The following is a 25,464-nucleotide window of genomic DNA, read 5'->3' as shown; positions in this document are numbered from 1 at the left end:
ACAATTTTACCACACGCAAAACTGTCATGTACATTTCGTTTCTATCATAGTTACTAAATTAGTTATAAATATCAGAGCACATCCTTATTTCATATTGAATTTCAGTGTTACCTCTATGAACTAATGTTTTAAAACATTTTATATCAAAGAACAAAGATAGCAGTTGTCCTAGTAATAATTCTTGAGTAACTTTTATCTCATTATAATGCCCTTACACATAATCACCCCAAAGTAAAAATGTTGCATTGGATTGTATCTTTGACTCTTTATTTTAGAGGTGAATAACTGACCTGTGAACAATGTAGAATTTCTTTTTAAATGCATGAGGTATCACTGCTTCTTTATTTCTCACTTTTTGATGACATGAGAGATGTAGCATTGGTACTGGGGGGGGCATGTTTGTTTAAGGCAGATGTCAGTGTTTATAAAAATAGAAGTCATAATGCAAAGCATGTTTTTTCCCTGTTTTGCTCCCCATCCATTTCTAGCATTCCCAATTCATCATGTAATAAGTACTGTAATAGTCATCATTATAGATACATACAATTGCTGGCCTTCAGGTCTTCAGCTTTAACTATAATGAATGAATACATTTGTCTTCATTAGTTGAACATAATGCACAAAAATTGATGCAAATTATTCATCTTTCTGCAGGTCAAACCTTCCATTAAAATGCATTCTATTTTTTTTTCATTGCATAAGCAGCAAGGCTAAGTCTAGATCTAATAATTTTCAGAGCCCAAATTAAACAAAAAGGTCATATTATACCTGTAGAGGCTGTGCATTTCTGCCATATTTGTTAAAGTCTAGATTTCATGTTAGTGAAAATGGATGAGAGTCATAGTAAGCTATGCCTGCTCTGTACACTTCATCAACAGACCCTACATTCTAGAATCTAGGAAGCTTCCAGAGAGAATTTGATGAATTGTGAGTACCAGTGTGATCAGCCTTCATTAATATTGTAAATACTGACCAAATGGTAAAAGAATTCATAAATGCAGAATTCTCATGAAAAGAGAGTTATTTCTGATAGATTTTATACATAAACATTGGATCATTTAATTCATTTAGTTAGAGTTTTTATTTGAATAGTCCAAGACCAGGGACTCAAATCCTATTTTAGGTTAGTTACATCTCCAGGCTAGTTGTGCCAGCCAGTCATCCTTGGGTTAGCAGAGCTGGGTTAAATCAGTGAATCACTCTTTTTAGGAAAAAGTGGACTAAGCATAGGAGTAAAGTGTATAAGTACACTGATGATTACAGAGTGTTTCTAAATAAAAATTAATAAAGAAAATATATAAATATTAAATGCCAAAGAATGAAATTTCATATACATCACTGGCTGCCGTGTGATAGATGTATCCTTAGCATGCCTTACAGAGTATGTGGCATCTGTAGTCAGATGAATTGTGTGCAAATCCTAGTTCTATCTAGGTGTCCTGGATGTCCTAAGTCAAGTTTTTGAGCCTCCCTGAGACTCGATGTCCTTTTTCTGTAAATGGGTATAATCATGCCTACATAATTGGTTTGTGGTAAGAATTAAGCATATTACATTTATAGTAGGTGACTCAGAAAAGATGCACAATAAAGAATTCCAAAGGTCTATCTTGAAGAAATGCCCTCAAATAATTGAATGTATTGTGGACTTTAAATTGTTTGTATCTTTTTTCCTCTACATTCTTTATGTAGTCAGATATATTGAATGCACTATAGATAAAGTAGGGTGAGGTTATGACCTATTTCTAACCAATCAGAAAGCATTTGCTACAGACCTACCTGAGGTTTTAGTTTTACCATTACCCAATCAGTGTATTGTGGCTAACAATCATTTTTGGGAAAGAAAGAGTTTGATATCTACTTCACAAAGTTCAGACAATTATTGTTTTAAGATATTATCTAAACAAGTAAAATGAGGCTGTCTCTTCTCTGAATATTTCTATAGTGTTTATTAAACAGAGCCAAGATGTATTAGAAGAAGCATCATCTATAAAGATGTATATACTTCCTTCACATTTGGTCAATCCACAAGAATTTTATCACTCTTCAATCTGTTTGGTTTTGTAAAATAATTAATATAAAATAAAGATATACATAATCCCATCTCTTAAGGAGACAAATGTGGAAAAACAAACTAACACAATAATAGGGATAGTACAATATTGAACATATACAAGTGCTCTGTTATACAGTCCAGGCACAGGGAGGGGCGGAATTTTGTGAGGACTGAAACTGTCAGGTCAGACTGAAAAAGGGTCTTGAACTCAACCTCAAAGGATGGGTAATGAATTCTTTTGAAAAAATTATCCACTCACCCAATTTTTGGGTTCTCCATTTTAAGGGTTACAACTAGAATACTGGTTTTGTTTTAAAAGGTACTATTTTCTCAATTCACTCAGTAAGGGTTGATATTGGATTTGGCACAGCAAGGGAAGTATTTCTGACATTTCCATTCTTACTACTATTCAAATGATTACTACAGAAGATGCTAAAATCAAAAGGAAGGCAGAGTTTCTAGGATAAAACTATTTCTATCTTCATACTTAGTGTCTGAGTTGTATCATCTAAGTTCCCAAGAAGAAATGAAACAACAAATCTCCTTCACCACCCATTTTTAGCTGATATATATGAAATGTGTCAGAACCAGTGAAAATAGTTTGCTGTTTCATTATGGCCTGATAATATTTGCCTTTCTTTTTTTCACATAAGTTAGTGAACATCCAAAATATGAACAAAAGACAACTGGCTAAGACATATACTGTATAATTTGATTTTTAATACATTTATGATTTGATTTTGATACATTTTTGCTACATATAAACATCTGCTTTTACAATCTTAGATACCTGAATATTCTCCTGAGGATTCTGAAAATATTCCTTCAGGTAGAATGCACTTACATTACTTTTATAGTGAACTCATAAAGGCATTGTACTTTGAGATGTGCTACAGAAGAAAAATCACAGCCTCTATCCAAATTAATCCAGTTATTGATTTCTTACATGGATATGTCCTTGGTGGCACACTCATATGATATATCTATAAATAAATATTTTTAAAAAGTGTTTGGATTTGGGATGTTCTATCATTTTCTTTTCCCATGCCTAACTTTCTAACCAAGAATGCAACTAGAAAGAGAATAGAAGAAAGGTAGGAAATAGGAAGGCAAAGAGAAAGAAGGAGGATTGTCTCACACCGTTTTTCAATTAATGCAATCCTAAGTGCTTACTCTGAAAAATATTAATACTGTTACATTATTCTATAACATTTGGTTCTTTATTATAATCTTCCTCATATTTGTAAAATCTTATTCAATGTGCATATTCTCTGTTGCACTGAATTTCCGGGAAGTCAGGTCTCATGTTTATGTTGTTCTCCGTTGCATAATTAGTAATATTTAACATTAGGGGGAGGGAGTAAGGGTAAAAAAAAGAAACATGCATGAACCTTGCCCTGAGGACGGTTATACCACAAGAGTCTAGCGGGGACAGAGATAAGGAAAAACATTATAAAATATGCGGTGGCACCAAAGAGGAAGGATCCTGTAAATCCCTGTGGCAGCCATGAAAAATTGTTTAAAGACTGGAAAAAGTGACCAGGAAAAGTACATTTGGATATGAGGAAGTTCAATCAGAAAATTGGAGGAAGTGGGAAGAGCGGCAGGAGGAAATACAACTAGTTTGTACTGCTGGTGTCTTAAGTGTTTATCAAAGATGATAAAATTAGAAAGGAAGGCTGGGATAGAATGGAAAAGGATTTGTGTAACACATTTAAGGAATTAAAATTTTACCCTGTAGCTCTAGAGCACCACTGAAAATTTTGAGCAAGGAAGTGATATTAACAGATACCTATGTAGAAAGGTTTTTAGATATCATGGAGAATGGCTCACTTATATATTGTACCATTCTGTGACTAAAATGTTATGGACTGATAAATTAGTTTTCAAGATATTGCTCTGGTTTTACTTGTATTATTCTCTCTCATAAATTCCATATAGTCCTATCAGATTAAATATCTCAGAACATGGTCTTGGTTCCCACTTTCTTGGGAGGTTTTATCGTGAAAAAAATAATGGTAAGGAGAGATAAAACTCTAAAATCATCTAATCATGCAGATCTTCTATTTTCCAAGGTACTGCACCAAGGAAAACTACTGACTGTTGCTATATAAAGGAGAAGTTCAAGGAAGTGTGAAAGAATTAACAAATTTGTTTGTCACCCTAACTTATTCTAGGTGACCAATATCAGTATAGTGTGATATAAATCTGGTTTGGGATATTTGTTCTATTGAATGTAATAAGAACTTGAGAAGATATCAATATTTAATGTTGTTCCATGGTATTTTTGTCTATATTATAATTGGTCAGTCCTTGAATTCAGTTTTTCATTCAAAAAACTTCTGTTGAATTCTCACTATGTGATAGATTTTGTGCTAGATTCTGGATGAAATAAGGTGACTAAAGATGATTGCTCACCTTTCACTGACTGGTAGCTTGTCCTATGCCAGCAATTAAAGGGAGTTAGTATGTTTGGATACATGTCATGGAAATACTTTTCAGACTAAAGCTTTCCAAGAAAAAGAATAATCAAGTCATTACTAAAGTTACTTGAGGCAAGTCCCTAGAGTGCTATATGCTTAGAGATTGCAGCATAGTCAGATATTCACGTGTAAATGAGTATATATCAGAGACTGCACATTATCTTGGAATAATAACAAGCTAAAATAAACCTAAAATTATTAGTAGTCTACATCATAGAAATGTCTTTCCAGATCCAAAGGAATTAAGTAGTACCAGATTGAAATCTAATTCTGCAGCATGCACAGGGTACAATATATTCATGATGATCTGAATAGCTAAGAAACTCAAAATAAAGGAAACAAAAGACCTTTGGGAAATTGACTGAAAAGATTTTTCATTAGGAAGAACAACAATACTCAGTCAGCCCCTCAGAAATCTAACACAAAGATGAAAAAATTTGGGTGTTATCAGGAAGAACGAAAATTGTGTATTTTTCCCCCCAAAAAAAAGATTGTAGAAATTTTGGTATGCAAATATATTTAAATAACCCTTGTCCCCAATAATTATATTGTGAAGAGTCTTGAAAGCCAGGTGTGGAGACATGTTTTACGATGAGCAGTGCAATGTGAATTCTTATGACATCACGCTTCATGACGCATACGTAGCAATAAATGTAAAACAGAGCATTTGAAAATGCAACATGAGCTGTGGGGTAATAATGTGTAAATTCATAAGCAGGAAGAAGATATGTAGTCACAGGCAAACAGAAAGGTCTAACTAAGAACAACACATTTCTGACAGAGAGAACTGATGAAATAGCAGTAATAAGTATTGAAGGTCATACTTTCCAAAGAGAGGTTAAAAAAAAATAGTGGTGGCACTAATAGATCTGAGGAAAATTATTATTCTCTTGAAAATAAATTTAACTATTATAAGCAAGTTTTGTTTCATTTTTCATTTTTATGTCCTATAGTAGACAGATGGAAGTCTTTACTTTGCTAATATATAATGTGAATTTTCAAGAGACTTATTTGTTATGGAAAATTCTTCACACTTATTTGAGCAAAAAAAAAAATCTTTTAAAAATGAAATACAGACTTATAACTCCCAAAAAGAAAAGTGTATGAGGAAACCCAGTTTTGAAATATTGATATAATGAGCTTTACAAGGAGATGTTTATGGATAACAAGTTATGTTTCTGATCTTTGTAATTGATTAAACTATACAGAAGCCTGATTTGAAAGTAAAGAAACTTTTGGCAGCAAGGATGGGAAATGGCCATAGTGTAGATAAGGGTGATTTCATTATATTTCACTAAAATGCATTAGGTATTGGGCAACTTGTTGTGCATCCTTTAAAGAAAATCTATTTATCAATCAATAAGCATCTCTGATTATTAAAAATAATGTTTACTGCAGGCACTTTATCATTTCTATACTATCTAGATGTATTGAAATTGGGTAAGGGAATACCTTGGTACATATTTAAAATGGTAAGTTTGTAGAGTATGAAAAGAGCATTCAAGTGAGCAAATCAATAAGGTAGGCATAGACTTGGAAACAAGCACGAATAGCTACATGTTCACTCCATTCTACCAATAAGACACTCAAAGAGACTGGTAGGAAGGAAGGGAAGGAGGAACAAAAGTGGAGAGGGAAAAGAATGTGGAAGTGAGAAAGGAGAAAATAAGGGAAAGGAATGGAAGGGAAGCTAAGTGAAGAGAAAAGAGGAAGGAAGAGAAGGAAAGGAAATAAAAGGAAACAAATAGAAGAAAGGAATAAAAAAAGATTATGAGAAAGAGGAAGTAAAAGGAGAGAGGAAGAGTCGGGAAGGAAGGAAGGAAGGAACTCAGCTTTATTGCATGAAAACAGCAAGTTACCTCTCACATATTTGGTGATATTTGTATTAGTTGTGGATAATAATCACAGTTTATTTTCATAAAGAGCTTTAATCTTAGAGAGAAATTCTTATGGAGTCATAATTTTATGTAAAATTACTTGATCAAAATTTTAAATTTAGAGATTTTTAGAGATGATAATTCTGTTATTGCATAAATGCTGAATAGTGTTTTTGTGGTTTTATTTATAAGCATGCTATTCATATATTGTCACTGGGTAACACATCAGTTGCCCTCTATGTCTCCTGGTAGAGCTCATTTTGAACTCCAGGTCTTACGCATCTGCCATTTCAAGGGGTTTCCCTCTGAGCATGTATTTTGTTTGTTCGCTGCTTTTTTCTCCCTCCCACTTTACCTCCCCTTTCTTTTTTTTTTTTTCCAACTAGAACATTTTTTCTCTTGGCTCTATTGGCATTTGCAAAAAGAACATGTTTGCGTGTAACAATTCCTTACTTTTGATACGTGGAATCTGATCAAATAACCAATGAAATTTCCACTGAACTATAGAATACAAAAGAAACAGACCACAGGATGCAAATTGCAGATATATGGGCTAAATCCAACTTTCATAGGTGTTTGGCTTATGTTGCATGTACTGATTTTTTTAATGATTTATTTATCAGAATTTTAAGTGTAGGAGATTTTAGACAAAACATTTCATGTGATCGAAAATATCTTATAACTCTGGGTTGAAATTACCACAGGGCACTAATAAAACTGGGACTAAAGAACTTCTGTCCAGTTTGGATATAAGTTGCCATTTTCCAAATAATTTTCTGTCTAGCTTGCTTCATTTGTATATGGTTATCGGCTCCACTAGGCATTTAAGGATTTACTTTCTAGTCACAATAGGCACATGGTATATTTATCATTTCCTCAGGTGTTTTCTAATCAAGCTTAGAATCCTCTTGCTAAAATGCATATCTTTCTCAACCTTATAATGTGCAGCCAGCTCGGCTCATTGGCACTCAATGCCATCATAGTCCTTTGCTTGCCAGCATATGGATGGAGGGTAGAGGTGGGTCTTAGGCAAAACTTAAGCCCTATCTATCTAACTAATGACTGTTCACTTCATTAGAGTTAAGCACATGACTGTTCACATGATAGGAAGGATGAAAGTTATGTTTGTTCTTTGATCTCTATGCATCCATGAGACTTCCAACTGCAACATTTCAATCCACTTTGACTTCAGTTAACATCTATGTAGAAATGAGTCCCAAAGAGCCTTAAATGATGTATCAAAGAGGCAAGAATTCATTGCTGAATTATTGTTCCTTTTAAAATATAGTTATGTAAACTAAATCAATGAAAGAATATCAAGTGAAATATGTCAGTAATTTACTTTCATAGATTCCATTTCCTACATTATTTCATCCTGTTAAAAATATAAAAATGAAGTATATTAACTTTGTAAGTTTGATTCAAACTTATCAACACATTATTATGTTCAGGAAAACAAGTGCGCCAAGATTTTCTAGCAATGGGAAATTGTTAGTTACTATCAAAGCTGGAAACAGATCAGTTGACAAGAATTAAAGATGTGGACATCCTTTGCTGAAGAGTGAGTTGCTTTTGTTTGTTTTAGTCCTGTTTTATTCTTGAGGACAGAAGGGAGAATCTTGTTTTGAAAGATATTGGAATAAACATGCCAATGGAGTTCAATCAGTATGGAAAGTTGGCAATAAAACAATATTCTTTCAATATTGCTCAGAATGAGAAATGAGCTGGCATAAAATACTAATTACCTGCTTCCCAGAATTTTCCATAATTTCAAAGTCTACTTTCCATGTAACCTCCCTATAAAGTCTTGTTTAAAATTGTACTTCCAGAAAAGAAACTGCATGTTTGTATTAGCCAGGTGTGTCTATTCTCACAAGTACAGTCAGCACAAGATTTGTTTCAGAAACTACATTTCTAATGGAAAGATATATTTGATAAACTTCATATCTTAGTTTGCCATGGTTGCTGTAACACAACACCCCAGATTATTTGGATTAAACAACAGAAATTTCTTAGCTCATGGTTCTGGAGGCTAGAAGTCTAAGATCAAGGTGTTGGCAGGTCCATGCCTCCTCTTCAAGGGGATCCCCCATTCCAGGCCTCTCCCCTGGCCTCTGATGGTGGCCAGCAATCCACGATGCTCCTCAGCTTGTGGAATAACTCATTCTCTACGCCATCAAACAGCTGTCTCTCTCCCAGTCTCTCTCTATCTCTTTCTCGTCAACTGTGTCCAAAATTCCATTTCTTCTATTGGATTAGGGCCCACCCTAATCCAGTTTGGCCTCACTTTAACTGAAAACATCTTCAAAGACCCTATTCAAAAACAAATCCACATTCACAGGACTTGGGATTTGGACTTGAATATATCTTTCTGGGGGCCACAGATCAATCCATTACACTACAATTCACTGCTTAAGATGGAGTGTTTTAAATTCCTTGATCCAATATTTATTTTGTGGGATAAATAAATACATGGCTGATCAGATTCAGAGTAAAAGTGACCTTGCAGCTCGTGTTAGGCTAGATGTAATAAATTAATGAAAAGTGTATCACCATATGATATGGCCTGGATTTATGGCATTTTGTCTCCTGGTAGAGAAACCAAAAGCACAGATCGTCACTCTTATATTGCATTAGGAATGTCCTGAGTCAGGTACTACACTTTTCAGATTATGCAAACATTTACTGAGAGCTTATCATATGAAAAATGTTTTAGGATCAGATAGATAGATAGATAGATAGATAGATAGATAAAGATAGATAGATAATCCTCTATTCCAAGAATTTTATGATCTATTTAGGAATATAGGCCACTTCTAGAAAGATAAGTAATAATGCCAGCTGAACTAGACTGAATATTCTGTGAGCAGTAAAAGGAGAAAATATCAAGTATGGGCTTGATTAGTCTTTGGAGATCTGAAGTGGTTGAGCTGTAGAATTTAAACTGACCTTTGGCATCAGAGTAGTATTTGGAAGAGAGGGCAGGAAAGAAGCTGAGAAGCAGAAATTCTCCTAGTATTTTTGGAAATTATTGAACAATGAAAATCAAATATTAGAGCCTGAATTATAGGAATGGGTATTGCTTCTTTTTAGGAAAGCTTTTAAAAATGTTGTATAGAAGTCATGTATTTCTGCATCTTCTGAGTAGGTAAAATATTAAAGAAACAGCACCTCCAGCTGAATTTGGTAAAACTTTACTCCTTCAACTTTTTCAAGAAGTTATTTACCTCCTATGAGGTAAGTCTTTCCACGGGTGCTTCAGCAATTAGCTTACGTACTCTTGCTAAAAGAGTAATATGGAAATAGTCATGTTGAATTAGTCAAGTATAAACAAGATATATGATGGTGTCTCTTATAAGACAGAAATGTTTTATCAGGATTTTAATTGCTCTTAGCCAAAATAAAGTTTTAAGTTGAGACATAGATATATTGATGTAGAAACAAAATTATATACAGCCTTGAATGAAAGCTGAAATATGTGGCATTTCTCTATAAGCAGAATAGCAGTCATGGATCAATTTGTGCTGAAAGATGGCATGTGCAGTACTGTTTTAGGAAAGAAGATTTAATTTCAGGGGGCGATTTCTGTGTGGGAGAAAACAATAAGACCAATCCCTTGGGACAGGTATTGAAAAATGCATTGCTCAGTAATTTTTTATGCTTCTGGTCAACCACATAGAAAAAAAAAAAAAATGCCACTTAGCATATAGCTAATGCAGATGAATATCTGCCCTATTGGCATATATACTAATTTCCATTTATGTTGTAGCCTCTACTGAAAAGAGCATTTCCCCTGAAGGCATAAAATGGTAAACACAAAAACAAACAAACATCTTACAATGTCAAGCTATCAGACCCTGGATTTATAAGTTAAATTGTCATAATGATTTTGAAATGATCCAAGCCAGCACAAACTTGTGCCTTTTATTATATACATCAAATAAGAAATATGAGTCACTATTTATGAAATATTTGGTGTCCCTGATTATAGCTTGTTTAACCATGGTTGCCATAAATTATTGTACTTAATCTTGAGAAACAACATTTTTTCGTGACTTCCCTAAAAATAGAGGTTAACCGTTTGACCAATGCTCTGGCTTCAGTGTAAAATGATTCCTAGACATTATCTACACACCCTTGCACTTTATCCACTTCTTTTTGTGTTCCCACTTACTGTTTTACTTATTATCCAATGCTCTGAGCTGAGACCGTCTTTTAGAAGGAGACATTTCTTTCTTAAAAATCAAATTTCATGATACCCTTTAAAATCTAGAAAGACCATCTGCCTTATTTATCTTGTTAAACTGCTATCCTCCGTCCTTTTCCAGTTGGTTTTCTCCACTGAAAATAAATATTGACACACTTCTCTCTCATACTTTATCATGCTAACCTTTAATTATGAAATTCTGGGTTCTGTGAAATGGTTTTTAACATTCTCTCTGCTTTTCTAGGTTCTCCATATCGAGATAAAATCACCATAGCAATTCTGCAGCTCCAGGAGGAAGGCAAGCTGCACATGATGAAGGAGAAATGGTGGAGGGGCAATGGTTGCCCAGAGGAGGAGAGCAAAGAGGCCAGTGCACTGGGGGTTCAGAATATCGGCGGCATCTTCATTGTTCTGGCAGCCGGCTTGGTGCTTTCAGTTTTTGTGGCAGTGGGAGAGTTTTTATACAAATCCAAAAAAAACGCTCAATTGGAAAAGGTAAATGTGGCTCTCGCAATTTAAAACCATCATTGTTGTTTTAATAAAATAAACTATTTTTGACCTTTCCAAACAATTCAATAATGCTTAGAACTGTGACTATTCATTGTCTTGTGTCATTCATTATATAACATAAGTTCACAAAAAGGACTTTCTATCACTTGATTTTAAATTTGATCTTATTATGCTTAATTGCAGTCAGTTTTCAGGAGAAGATATTATGTATCCTCTTATTGAAGCCTTTGAAAAAAGAGAAACATTTGCTGCTGGAAGTTCATTTCCGTTAGCTTAATGGAGGAATTTAACTAATAAGGGAAGCAAAAATCAGAAACCATAATATGAAGGAAAAAGATGCTCCTCTGCAGATAAAGAGGGTTTTAAGATACAAAACTGGTTTCAAGTTAGAGAGTAAATGAAATCTTTTACTTGAAGATTTATACTCTAGTAAATTTCCATTTGAAAAAAATCTTGCTTGAAGTGTGAAATTGTAATTACATTTCTACATTAATGATTGTGTGAAAATATGGTTTCTTGCTTTTTCACCATTTAATGTGATTCTTAATGAGCTCCTTATTCCTTTACATGAAAGTGTTTAGAAGAATTATGTATGAACCTCAGAAATACTAAGACTATTAAAATTTTTCATTGGATTTTAATATTTAGTCTTTTTTACAAATGTGTTTGTATTTAATCTTGAAAAGTGTGTGACCTCATTCAGATTCTCTTTTTCTGGTGCTATATTTTCTTCATTTCTATAAGTATAAGGAGACATTTATAAGGAAATCTCTTTTTCAGATGGTATTTGATGTTTCTTGTATGTCAATTTATGGCTCAAGTGAAGAAATAACCCCTTTAACATTTTTAAGCTTTTTGCCACATTGTTGATTTCATCTTTTTTTGTATATATACAGCCCTTTTATTTTTAACAAAACAACATTTTTGGGGGGGTTAAATTTTAGAACCTGTGGAACAGTGAGATTATATGTGCTTTAAGATTTGAAAGCATTATAAACTTCTAAGGGTAAATATGAATAGCAGGAAAGTGGTATTTTAAAAATTAAATCATACATGGATGCAGGTGAATATATTCTGTTAAGACACTTTTAACTTCAAAACGATTTTGAAAACCAAAAACATTTTCCTTTATCTCTAATAATTTTTGTTGTAATTATTTATCCTCTCTGGAATCAGAATTTTAGATATAGCACTTATACATTTTTATTTGACTATAAAAGTTAATGCTTAGAAATACTGCTTTTATGAATAAATATTTGATAGCCACATTCTGTCTATAACTAAAATAACCAATAGAAAACTGAAAAATTCAGACACAAAATTTATTTTCCCACAACTTTCAGGGTTACTGTTTCTGGTGACAGCTAAATCAAGTATTTGTTACACTGGTATGAATGACCATTAGGTCTAAGTAGATATTTTAGCGCTGTGATCATTTTTAGAGTGTCAAAACAAGGTTTGCATGAAATCCAAAGGACTAACCAAAGAAGAAAAATCTTAACTCATCAATTGCCATTTTCACTAAAATTTGCCAAAAATGTGAAATTAATTTGGATAATGAATGTTTAAAATATGTCCAAAAGTATAGAAGAAATTTGGGTTTTCTAATTGGAAACTCAAAAAATCCATATGTAATGATTTAAGTTATAGCTCAAAACAAATATAAAACCAATCAATTTATCTCTTGAAAATATGTGGTATTCTATTGTCCTTGTTTCCATATGGCCTTTTTTTTTAATCATTTTACCTAGACTTCTTATCATTTTTCCCATGCACAATTCTTTTATAAGCTTTCTGTTTAAATCAAAATAAAGGATATGAGGATTAATTAAATTGCATGAAATAACCTGCTTCCTTGTTATTATAAATGATTAGTGTAGTTAACTTTTGCATGTATCTACAGGCTCTCTAGACGTTCCATAAGCAGAGAATATATGTATGATTTCCTAAAAAATTAGAAAAAAGAACTTAATTTACCTTTTTTGACACAAACAGGTGAAACAGTAACATTACACTGGAAAGAAACATCTGTGTTGCTGGGTCTTAACATTATGATGTAATTTAAGACTTAATGTAAGACCTAGTATTTATATTGGAGTGTGTCACTACAGGAGTACACAGCACACCCTCCAATGCTTTCACACTGACTCCACATAGCTTACAAAATGAAATTGATTCCCTAGCTTAGCAGATGAGGCTTTCATCATCTGTCCCTGACCACCGTTATAGTTTTATCTTTTGCTTCTCCCCAATTTGCACCTCAATTCTAGCTGCAATAAATTACCTTCAGTTTCGCAAGGTCACCCAGCTTTTTCAAATCAACTACCTATTGACTCGATCAAACCTTGTCCATTTTTCCATCAGGGAAACTCCAACAAGCCATTTTAGCCTAAGCATTTAAGACGACATATCAACTTGACCAGAATGCTTTCCCTAATCAATAGATGTAATGGATTTGGGCACAGAGCACATCTTAGTTAAATAAGTGTGGGGTAGGTTTTAATTCCCCATTTCAATAAAATATGTGAACCTTGTGTGTCACTTTCTCTTTTTTTTAAATTTAGCTGATTTCAGGTATATCCATTTCAATCCTTATCCAGCTTTAAGTAGCCGCTCTTTCTCTGTGAATGTTATGCACATCTCCAGTACTCTTTGCATGCTATTTTATTTGTGTATATATGTTGGTTTCTGCATGTGCCTCTCTGCCTATTAGACTCTTAGTTCCTTTAGGACAAGGACTTATCGTTTTTCCTTTGCATTTCTAGGGCCTTGGTGGCATAATAATTAAATATCATTTATCTTTCTATATCTATCTATCTATCTATCTATCTATCTATCTATCTATCTAAATTAATAAAGAAGCTGATTCCAGTAACCTATTTAGGAAAACCTATTGTAAAAAATAAAAAAGAACTTCTGTTTCTATATAATTCAAATGCTAAATTAAATACATGTGGGTTTGCTAAAAGTGATCCATTTTATTTATCATGATAAATTAGATTCTTGGGCTCAGTTCTTCACTTTCCTTGGTTTGGCTCTTATTAGGTTTGGTTTTGCAGCTGTTTAACACCTTACTTAACTTATTTAAATTAGATGCAAAATATTTCTAGATTTTATCATAAGTTTTGCATGAGGATATAGAGAAATTCAGTTTATTTACACCTACCATAATTGTGCCTTTAACCTAGATTTCTTAAATTGTGCCTTTAACCTAGATTTCTTAAATTTTAATACAAAGATAAACACTTATGAAATTATTCATTTATTCAACAAATATTTATGGAAACCAAATATGCATTGAATTGTGTTTGGCACCTTGAAGATAAGTGAGGATGTACTAGTCAAAATTAGTTCCAAAGCGCTTTGCTATCTCTTTTCCCTTCTTGTTTTCCCTTTTCTTTCTTCTTTCTTTAGCCCAGAATATTTTTGTATGTTTAAAAAGAGCAAATGAAATTTCTTATCTTTATCGAAAGAGGCTGGCACAGTCTAGTTGCGTATGAACTTTATGGATAAAACTGTGACTAGCTAATATTTTTCCATATCTAGTCTTACCTTCGATGCTGCTGCTGATACTATTAATAATTTTATTATTAATATTATTATAAAGGAGAAAATAAAATGTTTTAATATCACATATTTTGGAAACAAATAGCTTTTAACCACCATGGAATCTTTCATATTTCCCAAATTTTTTATAATGAAAAGTTGTTTAAGAATGTATCATTTTAAAATGCATGCAAGTTAAAAATGAAAACAGATAATAAAGCTGAAATATGTAGACATTAACAAATTAAAAAATTAAATTGAGTTCCTTTTAGATAACCAAAAGTTGGTTTATTACAATTTTTACAATACTTACGGCTTTAATTTTGGTGCAGATATTAAAGTGTCAAAGGTACTTTTTTTCGTTTATTGAAACTTTCAAAATAATTTTTTTTTCTGTAATTTCAAATTTTAAACTTGGCCATTTGGGAAGATATTCTAAATGTTTTTCTTGTCTGAATGTAACTTAAGAACACCAAATCAATATGAGCATTTTCTGACTGATGTTCTTTTTGCCTTATATTTTTTCCTGATTTTTAAATATTGCTACTTAGGATTTTCTCATTAAGCAATCCAAGAAACTGTTGTACTCCTGAGACAATCATTACTTCATTTCAGGTATATGTGGATTTGTTTGAAGAGTCCTGTTCCCCCTTTTTAAATATTACTTATAATTGAAACAAGGTGCATAATATACAGAATTGAGTTTTATCTGATAATGTTTATTATGAAATATTTTTGCAAACACAAATTATGTTATATAAATATTTTTTTATGTGGAAATATTTTCTTTCCTATGTAACTGAAAATGAATTTTCCTGTTACTAATTGTTTTTATTGAACTGTTTGAGCATGAATCTTTGAATTCTCAGGCATGAAAAATCTTTCAATAAAGATTTTTAAAATATCATTCCTTTTCTTTTTACTTAAGTAAACTAAATGAATTAAGTATGCCTGAGAAATTAAAAAGGTTATTATTGCTCAGATATTGAATTTGCAAGATGTGTCCCCATTTTAAACACATCTTTTTACTCTTAACTTTTCTTTAATATGGTTGAAGGATATTTCAAAAACTACATTGTACTGTTGTTTTTCAGAACATAGTCCATTTTAGTCAATATAGTTATTTGTACTGTGAAACACTGGTAAATCATATCCAAGATAACCCTTAAATAATAATATTTTTCCAGTCATTGATAGTTCAAAAAAAGAAAATGAGGACACAGAATGTCCTTTAGGCTATAGTTGAATAATGAATATGGAAGGCGGCCATAAATCAGAGGCACAAATGAATGAAACATTGCAATTTTGGGAATGGTAATGAGAAAATCAGAATGGCTTTAGTTTAAACTTGCAAGACTAGGGATCATGGTGTAAGATTATTTATCGGGAAAACACTTTTCAAAGCTGGCTAAATCTCTATTTCATGGAAACAAGAATGAAAACAGGTTGTTCACAGATCCCTATACATAAATTGATTTATAACGTTGTCTAAAATGAAAGCAATACTTTAAAACAGTCTCATTTATTACTTCTCAGAGTGTTGAAGTATTAGTTCTCAAAAAAGCAGTACTTTTTAAAAGAAGTCATTCACTGGATAAGGTAAAAGCATGCACACAATATTATAAATCATCAACAAAGATTTTATTTCAATATCTACATTTTTTCCAAGTAAGGCCTATATACAAAGCACAAAATCTTTATGCTTTCCACTAATTATATTTAATGTGTGATATTTAACTGCTTTTAACTTTTCAGAAGTTAAAATTTTAAGTTAAGTTACAATGTAAGAAAATTGAACTGCAAAGCATGTTGTTTTTCAGAAGTATTGTAAAGAACTTTGAACTAATAGTCTATTTTGTAATGTTTTTATGTTCCTGACTTTTTTTGAAAGTAAAGCATCTCTAAATTTCCACTGATGACTATAAAGACTAACTATATAAATGTTTGTGTCTTTACATGTAAATATAAAAATCCTGCTACAGAATGAGGTACCAATCTTCATTCTGAATCAGCAAAAGGACTTTTAAGTAATTAATTTATGGTAGTCTTTACTCTTTTCATTCCCAAAAATGATGATTTTTAAAAGCACAATCTCTAGACAAATAATGTTACTCCATTATTTTTATAAACAACTTTAGAGTTTTTGAAGTATAATAACTCATTTGAATAAAAGTCAATACTGACAACATTACAAATATTATTAACCATATTGTGCAGGTGAGGATAAAAAATATCCCTAAGTTGAAGTTTATTTCCCAAGGTCAAAGATGCCTAGTTTAGCACTATTTACACTATACCCCATAATACACAAAATGGAGGGAGAATGTGTTACTATTTTTCTTGATAGTTTCTCTCCCTGTAGTTGCACTGAGAAAATTTGTGGATGAGGAGTTTAATTAAACAGATTATAGCCTTTGGTCATGAGCACTGTCTAATTACTTGACTTTCCTCTCCCTGAGCCTAGACATTAAGCATAGGTTGGGTGATAAAAAAAAAATGGCATAATTTCTCAACTTTGTTCAACCTTGCATAGAATTATACAACCTTTCTAAAGTTCTTTTAAAATAAATAAACAAATTAAGTTAAGAATGCCCCACAAATGAACCTGTGTTAAAAGTTAAAATAGTTCATATACATAGAGTTCTTTGTACGTGTCTGGCATATTGTAAGCATCTGTTTTTTGTTATGATATCATTATTATTATTCCTAAAGCTGATATATTTCGACTGCTGAACCTTAGGCAAAAGGAACTTTCCTGGAATTAAGTATTAGTTATTTGAATATGTTAAGATATTTTATTTTTGAAAAATTGCATCATTATGACTACCAGCAAGAATGTGAAGATTAACATTGTTTTTTCTTAAAATGCATTTCATATTGACTAAAGTAGTGTTGAAGCTTGTCAGACTTTATTTATTGATTTTTCTAGCCTAGGCAGGGGAAGTGTAAAAATGTATAATGATGCACCATTTTTCACTGTCTCATTGTATTTGCAAAATGTGAAGATATTGCAAATAAAGATATTGGGTAACTATTTCCGTAATAGGCAAGATTTCTGAGAATATTTTAATATTTGGCTACGTGTTTATCATTGTGAAATAACCCAAACCCAGGCTAAAGCATAGCATTCTTTGTCATTTTACTTACTGGGAAAGAAATGTTTTTCTTTTAGTCCCATAATTTTTTGCTGTCCACTTTATTATTTAACATTCAAAGAAATTATCATTTATTAAGAATAGAGTCCAGGAAAAAGGCTCAGATGAGATTCAAATCACCATCAATGAGACAGATTACTATAATAGATGAAAACATAGACTAGACATCGAGGGAACAGTGTGCCAGTCTTAGCTCTGAGGCCGGCTATGTGCATGACCTTAGGGTAGATGACTTCTTGAGTTTTAGTTTTTCTAGCTGTAAAATTATAGTGATTATGTGATAGGATCACTAAAGACCATTCATGTTAAGTCCCTTCTGATTGCTGCATAGCTTATCTAAATAATGTAACTTTTTTTAAAAAGAGAGTTTCCCTAAAATGGAATATGAAAATCAAAGCATGACTGTCTTAACCAGTCATTTTTTCTTTCTCTTTACATCAATGTTTTATTCATTTAGCCACAGGTCAATTCATACTTTTGGGTTATAGCTTTAGCTGTTTGATTTTTCTTAAGGGTGTCAATTGAAAATAGTATGAATTAACAGGAGTGGGTCATATTAAATCACATTTATTTTCCTCTTTCATATACCAATATTTATATAAAATATGGTATATTATGTTAAATATACTTTTTATTCCATTTTAATCAACACCTAATGTGGGATAACATTCTGCAATTGATCATCATGATTGTTTTGATTTGTCTCCACTATATATAATTCAGAATTCTTTGGGCAAATTGCTTACAGAGTCAGACATTAATTAGAAAAGAGTCTCAGAATGGACTAGGTATACATAATTAGTTGAAAAATGATTTAAATGACAAACACAAAACAAAACAAAAAACTTTGCTATGTGCTAGCATTATATTAGAACATTGAGTTTCCAAATCTAATAGAAGCAGCTCAAAGATATTTTGGTAATGCTTCAAGTAGCAACTATATGCAAAAACAGTTGGAAATTATTTTGAATGAATAGTGGATGAAAATTTATACTATCAAATAAAAAGACAGCACGACATGTAAAGTGGTGTGTCCTCCTTACAAATAAATACCAAATATAGACGTGATAGTAACATTTTATTACTATTTCTCCTTTGGGTGATAGATGTAACATGAAAGTGACTAGCTTAAAAGTTTAAAACAATCAGACTGGTTATTTTTCATCTGTTGCTGTTTTTAAAAAGATATTGCTAAATATAGTGGTTTTAACTTAAAAATGAAGTTTAAAAATACCAGTTTTCAATGTGAAACATGATTACAGCTAGATATCTAGTACTAAAAAGTATTCTATGCTTCTCTAAGTGCTGTCACATCATGTTAACAAATAAACATATCCTTAAATTTGAGGAAGAGCTATTAAGAATAAATTATTCTATAATGCCAATTATGGTATTTTTGAGAGTATTTACCTGTGGACTCTATGTATTTTCTATTTAAGCTAAAAATACAAAATATAGCCTTTAAAAAAGTAATGTATATATAGCTGAGTTCATACTTTTAAAGTGTTCAGACATTCAATGTTTTAAGAATTAAAGATGTGTAAAATACAGTTTGATTCATTGAATATAGTGAATTTTCTAATGAGTTTTACTAGTTTAAATGCAATTATACATGCTAACAGCTGAAAGATTTAAATTTTCATTTTCAGGAATCTTCTATTTGGTTAGTGCCACCCTACCATCCAGACACTGTTTAGTAAACTTTTGAAACTTACTAAAAGAGGTTTTTAATAATGGTTAGTATCTTTGTGCCTTTCCTTTTTCCTTTTTGTAGTCTGTCATATTAATGTGGAGAGACATTTTTGTTGTTGTTTTCACCTTAAGAAATTTATCTTATTTAATGACACCTCTTGTGGCCTTTCCCGGTAGAGAGAGGTGATTTCCCTTCCTTCCTTTCTCTTCCTTCCTCCCTCGCTCTCTTCCTTCCTTCCTTCCTTCCTTCCTTCCTTCCTTCCTTCCTTCCTTCCTTCCCTCCTCCCTGCCTTCTTTTCTTTTTTTCTTATTACAACCTGGGAAACTCCTATTTTAAGTGCACTTAAGCTAGTCAAAGACTTATTTCATGGTCCAATAAAAAGGCTTTAAAAATTCCAGTGATTATGTGAAGTAGGAAAGGCGATTTGGGAGGAAAATTAGAACTTAAAAGAATAGTAATTTTTTAGCCACATACAACACAGCAAAACAACTGTATTTCCCAAAAATCTCCTTAGGTTTGACTTAAGATTCTTTCATAGATCTAGATATGGAATTTGCATTCTAATGCACTAAAAATGAAAAGAATATGTGTTTGCACTAATACCACAAATGAACCATACTTTATGATATCATTAAATTCCTTTCATTTGTTGTGTTGATTCCAAAATATTGCTCACATCTAAAGTGTATCATAGTTATGATAGATTAGAAATATCCTATAAGTGAGAGGAGAGCCTATTGTCTCACAGTGACTTTATTAATAACCTGAGATAAAAGTATTTTTCCAGTAAACTTATGTTGATAAATCAAAAACCTGCCAAAATTCAGTTTATTCAGGGAGAAAATTAGTAAAACTTGTAATTTGACATTATGAAATCAAAGCTAAAGTTTGATTAGATTATTTATTTCTTTAGCTTTATGAAATAGATACTGAAATGGTAAGCATGAGGTTACATGTATAGAATTTTGAGTTACTGTCTAAATTTGTAAATCTAATTTACTTAAAATATAAAAGATGAGATTTTCTGATCTTTGATTAGGGAAGATTCTTCATCTACATTTTATATTGTTCAGGATTATAAATTTAATATTGTATGAAATCACTTTAAAAAGTTTTATATTTATTGTCAGAGGTAAGTATAAGTCATTATATATTGGGTTTACTCCTTAACTTACTAGAAATATGCTTTATCCTTTTCTTAGTTGAGTATGTGTATATTTATTAGATTTCTCTTCCAAGAAAATTGATGGCTTGACCATTCCTTCTGTATGGGCAAAATTTAATATTTCTATGGGCTAATTTTTGAAACTAATATAATAAAAATGGCTGAAAATTTGGATTTTCAAGAAGAGGGTGTTATAAATTATTTAATATTTTGGAAATTTTTTGGTATGAAGTTAAGCTTTTTTTCAAACAATTCAATGTTATTCACATCCTAGAACATTTTCAAGTGTCATTTGGGATCATGTTCTGACTTTGTCATATCATCTAATCAATTATCCTGTTAAATGTTCCAACAGAGAGCCAAGACTAAGTTACCTCAAGACTATGTCTTCCTCCCCCTTTTGGAGGCAGACTTTTCCATTTCTACAGTGTTGTCATCATCACCATCTTCATCATCATTATCATCTTGTTCTTAATAAGTACATCTAATAGTACGTATTAAGCAATCAGAAGCACGTACCCATACACTAGCTATCAAGTGCAATATAAATCCTTTAGTAGAATCCATAATTCATGAATTTCAGAAATTTGTATTTTTAAATATATGATAAATAATACATGGCTGTAATTGTATTTAATGGGGATTTTACACTGAGATTTTATTCATCATCCATTACAAGTACTAATTAATTAATATTCATATTAATTAAATGTTATTAAAACTACTAAAGCTTTGTCTGATTTAATTAGATAACTTTTACACAATGCATTCTGCTAAGCTTGTAATTCTGAAAAACCATTTTTAGCATTTAAATTTGAAACATTGCTAAACAAGAATTAAAATATTAATGTCACATGCTACTGTTGTTCAGTTAGCATTTAAAGAGCACATATATGTACAATCAATGCCATGAGAACTTGATCTCTGCTCTTTACAATTCAATGAGAGTGATACATAAAAGATTTAGATGCCAGATGGAAGTATATAATGAGTGCAAAATATTGAAGGAATAAAGCTAAAACCAGTGAAAATAATGAGCCTTGTTAATTAGAAAATGTTTCCTGAACAACTTTAAGTTTGAGCCATGTTCTGAGGTAAGGTATAAAGAAGGAATAATAGGAAGGATGAAAGAACTCAACAGGGTACAGGAGTAAGGAGAAGGGAAGGAGAAAAACCATGGAGGTACAAACAGGGAAGAATGTGTGGAAAGAAAGAGAGAAATGGCTGAACCAGAGAAATCATAATGGGAAAAATAGGAAATCTGGAGATTTGGATTTGCCTATTTCATGGGCAGGAGCATGTTATTAATAATAAGTGTTTTAAAAATATTGAATATCTTGATAAATGTCAGCTTTTTGGTAAGGAGTAGGGTAGATGTAGAGTAACAAAGATAATTAAGGAATCTGTCCAAGGAACCCATAAAAGAAAAAATGAGGATATAGCCAGGGATGAACAAGGTGGTACCAGAGCAGGGTCAAAACCTTGGAACTAGGTATTAGGATACCCTGCTGAATCTTAGATGTGTGCTGCAGAAAGCCATTTATCCTTCTGGTTTTTTGTTTTGTTTTCTTCTGTTATGTAGATGCCTACTCTAATTCAAAGTGTTGCTTTGAGTGTCACACCAGATTAAACATGCAAAATATTTTTTATAAACTTAACACACGTACAATGTATTAAGTATTTTTACCCAGTATTCTCATGGAATTAGCCTGAGCTGATAAACAGCAAAGCAGAGACATATAAAGCAGAAATAAAGCCCATCAGATTATATTTAATTTGATTTATTTCATTATGCTTTCATATCACTTTTTGGAAGTGTGTAAGTTTTACATGCTTGCCCACATTTTTGGTTGGTGCCCATATTTTTGGTCCTTGTACAGAAAGAGCCTAAGTCTGAGCCCTTCTGAGTTTCAAGTTCAATACATAACTGGCTATTGAGTCTGATTTACATGTAACTGTCACATGGGTATCTCAAACAGGTGGACAGAGACTAACAAAATTTTGCTTCATATATATGACACCCTAATATGAAATTTAAGAAAATCAAGAAGTGTGTTATAATGAGCCCCAGATATACTGAATTTGTAGTAAATCGATTGTCAATGAAATTAATATTAAGCAAAAAATTTCCTCATGGAATAAATTATTTAGCAGCTCTGAGTTACCAAGCTGTTTATGATAAAATAAAATTGATATTTTAAAAGTTTTTTAACATGCAACAGTTTGTCATTCCATGGTTGAATCGTATTTGTTTCTAAATCACAGTGTTTTTATAGGCATAATCACAAAAAAGATATAATGAAATATCAGAATTGTATTTCATGTTTTTTCTGTCTTACTGTGTGAGCGCCACTTTTGTTGTACGTTTAGCAAGCACAAGAAGAATTCGTGTTTAAAGAAAATTTACATATCCCACATTGTGATCTAAAAAGCAGTGCATTTTTTTTTCTTTTCTAATATCAAGAATGGATTTCCAGATATTGATGTATATGTTCGAGTATTTACATTTTAAAGTGGATTTCTGTCCTATAATGCTAATCTATTTCAAATTGTGTCAACTGAAAGTATTATTCAATATATATGTACTATGTGCATTACTAGTTGACAATTTATTTCAGTATCAGGTGGAGATTTTCTTTAAGCCAGCTTGCTTGGAGAGAGAACATTTTAATTATCATATATTATGTATTAAAAGTGTATGATTTGTTATAACTTTTCTAAATGAAATATTTTAAACCTTCAAGGCTGCTATGTTGACAGGTCTGAGAATGAATCTAATTTGCTTCTTGGAAATGGAATTTAATCTGACTTTTAATATTTAATTTTCTGTTTCATAGAGATCCTTCTGTAGTGCCATGGTAGAAGAACTGAGGATGTCCCTGAAGTGCCAGCGTCGATTAAAACACAAGCCACAGGCACCAGTTATTGTGAAAACAGAAGAAGTTATCAACATGCACACATTTAACGACAGAAGGTTGCCAGGTAAAGAAACCATGGCATAAAGCTGGGAGGCCAAAAACCCAAGCACAAACTGTCGTCTCTTTTTCCAAACAATTTAGTGAGAATGTTTCCTGTGGAAATATGCAACCTGTGCAAAATAAAATGAGTTACCTCATGCCGCTGTGTCTATGAACTAGAGACTCTGTGATCTGAGCAGTTGCAATGATCAGACTTGATTTGCAAGCATCATGGATCAACCAAGTTACACGGGGTTACACTGTTTATCATGGGTTCCTCCCTTCTTCTGAGTGAATGTTACATGCGCATTTTGTGGCTGGTTTCAGATGCAGTCCAGTGAGAAATTACAGTTTCCTTTTGAAGTCCAACTGTTGCCAGGAATTGAAAAAAATATCCAAAAGGGTATTCAGTGAAAGAGTCATTAAGAATAAACATACTTGGAATCAGCAAAAAAAAACTATGGTGTTACAAGAAACAGTACAGTCTTCTGAACTCCCAGATAATATAGGTGATGATGTTACTAGCACCCAACTACTCAGTATAATGATCATCTGAATAGAAAATATGTGTTTATAGAATGTGAAAAAAGTGTAATGCAAAAAAAATCTGAATTCCCTGGTAAGTGGAATATAAAGCAGATCTTCATCAGGTTTTTTGTTTGTTTGTTTGTTTTTCTCCTGACAGTCTGTGTCACTGATTGAAATAGGAATGTCAATTACCAGGGCAATAATGTTTTTCTTAAATTCACCAAGACAAGAACTTAAACATACAAAGCTACCATATCCCTACATGTTCCCTCCAACTCCCTTTTCCTAACACCACCCCAAGAATAAAGAAGCAACAGTTGGTACAGTGATTCTAAGTTTAAAAGAAGGATGTTTTGCTATCTGTGTCCTAAGTTGTAAAAGAGAGCTGAGTATTGATGGTTATGTAGAAGACTAAAGCGTTCATTCTAATATTCAGATATGTCAATCCAAACCCTCGTTTCTGCTGCCAGTGAACTTGATGGAGCCTGGGCAGATCGGGTGATAGGAGAAAGGGGACTGGTCAACTCTAGGCAAGATGGAGAACTTTGAAGTGGACTGCATTTATCAATACAGTCACAATGTTAAATGAACAAAAATTCTTGAGCAGTTTTTTTTCAAAAAAATGTTCAGGTTTATTTGTGGAAATGCAAGATTTCTATGAAAATAGTTTTTGTATGGAAATTTTTGTAATACTTTTTATCAACAAAATAAGAACCTGTGTTCCTGTCAGGGGTGTGATGTCAAGCATGAATGGTAGTGCGTGTGCACCACCAACGTTTGGTGAAAACTATTTTTATCAAGAAAAAAGGAATCATAGAAGAGAAATATTTTCAAGTTAGATAATATAAAAGCTAGGTGCACTACCACCTCTGCTTACCATGCCACACCCCTGGTTTCCACGAGGCTGAGAACATACTGTAATGAACAATTGTGTGTAAAATGGTAAAAGACACAGACCTCTTGACAACATTGTGATAACAGTTGAGTGCACACAGTTTGCTGTTTGAATCCAATGCACAAAATTTAAAAAAATCATTAAAATTATGTCCATTTTACTTTCAGCTTTGACTTTCATTTTTCTCTTGTATATGTAAGTGAATGCATAAGATACTCTACTTCCTCTTTGCTTTAAGGGAAGCACACGTCCTTAATCCTTCTAGGTTATCAAGGATGACTACCCTCAACTCCCTGGAGGAAAGAAGAAAAAAGCGTGGGGGGGGGTAAGCTACTAAGACCTAGGAAAAGTTGTACTGACATATATATTTATATATATAATGTAATTTTTAGGTA

General features: G+C 32.2%; 1 protein-coding gene across 3 annotated transcripts in view; it reads left to right on the top strand.

Annotated features, from left to right (window-relative positions):
• Positions 1–25,235, top strand: part of GRIK2 (glutamate ionotropic receptor kainate type subunit 2) — a 774,206-nt gene extending 748,971 nt beyond the window's left edge. The window contains exons 15-18 of one of the 3 annotated variants that reach the window (XR_005217912.1): positions 10,865–11,115; positions 19,481–19,567; positions 21,045–21,179; positions 23,527–23,663. Coding sequence is in view for 2 of the 3 variants with exons in the window: in XM_037843288.1 (XP_037699216.1) it covers positions 10,865–11,115; positions 23,527–23,691 (416 nt within the window). In the remaining variant the exon portion in view is untranslated. Of the gene's footprint in view, positions 1–10,864; positions 11,116–19,480; positions 19,568–21,044; positions 21,180–23,526 lie in introns of all 3 variants that reach the window. The other 2 variants (XM_037843289.1, XM_037843288.1) reach the window with 2 other exon arrangements.
• Positions 25,236–25,464: the final 229 nt, after the last annotated feature.

The sequence above is a fragment of the Choloepus didactylus genome, chromosome 7 (genome assembly GCF_015220235.1).
Source record: "Choloepus didactylus isolate mChoDid1 chromosome 7, mChoDid1.pri, whole genome shotgun sequence".
Classification (NCBI taxonomy): domain Eukaryota; kingdom Metazoa; phylum Chordata; class Mammalia; order Pilosa; family Megalonychidae; genus Choloepus; species Choloepus didactylus.
This window is presented reverse-complemented; position numbering and strand designations above follow the sequence as displayed.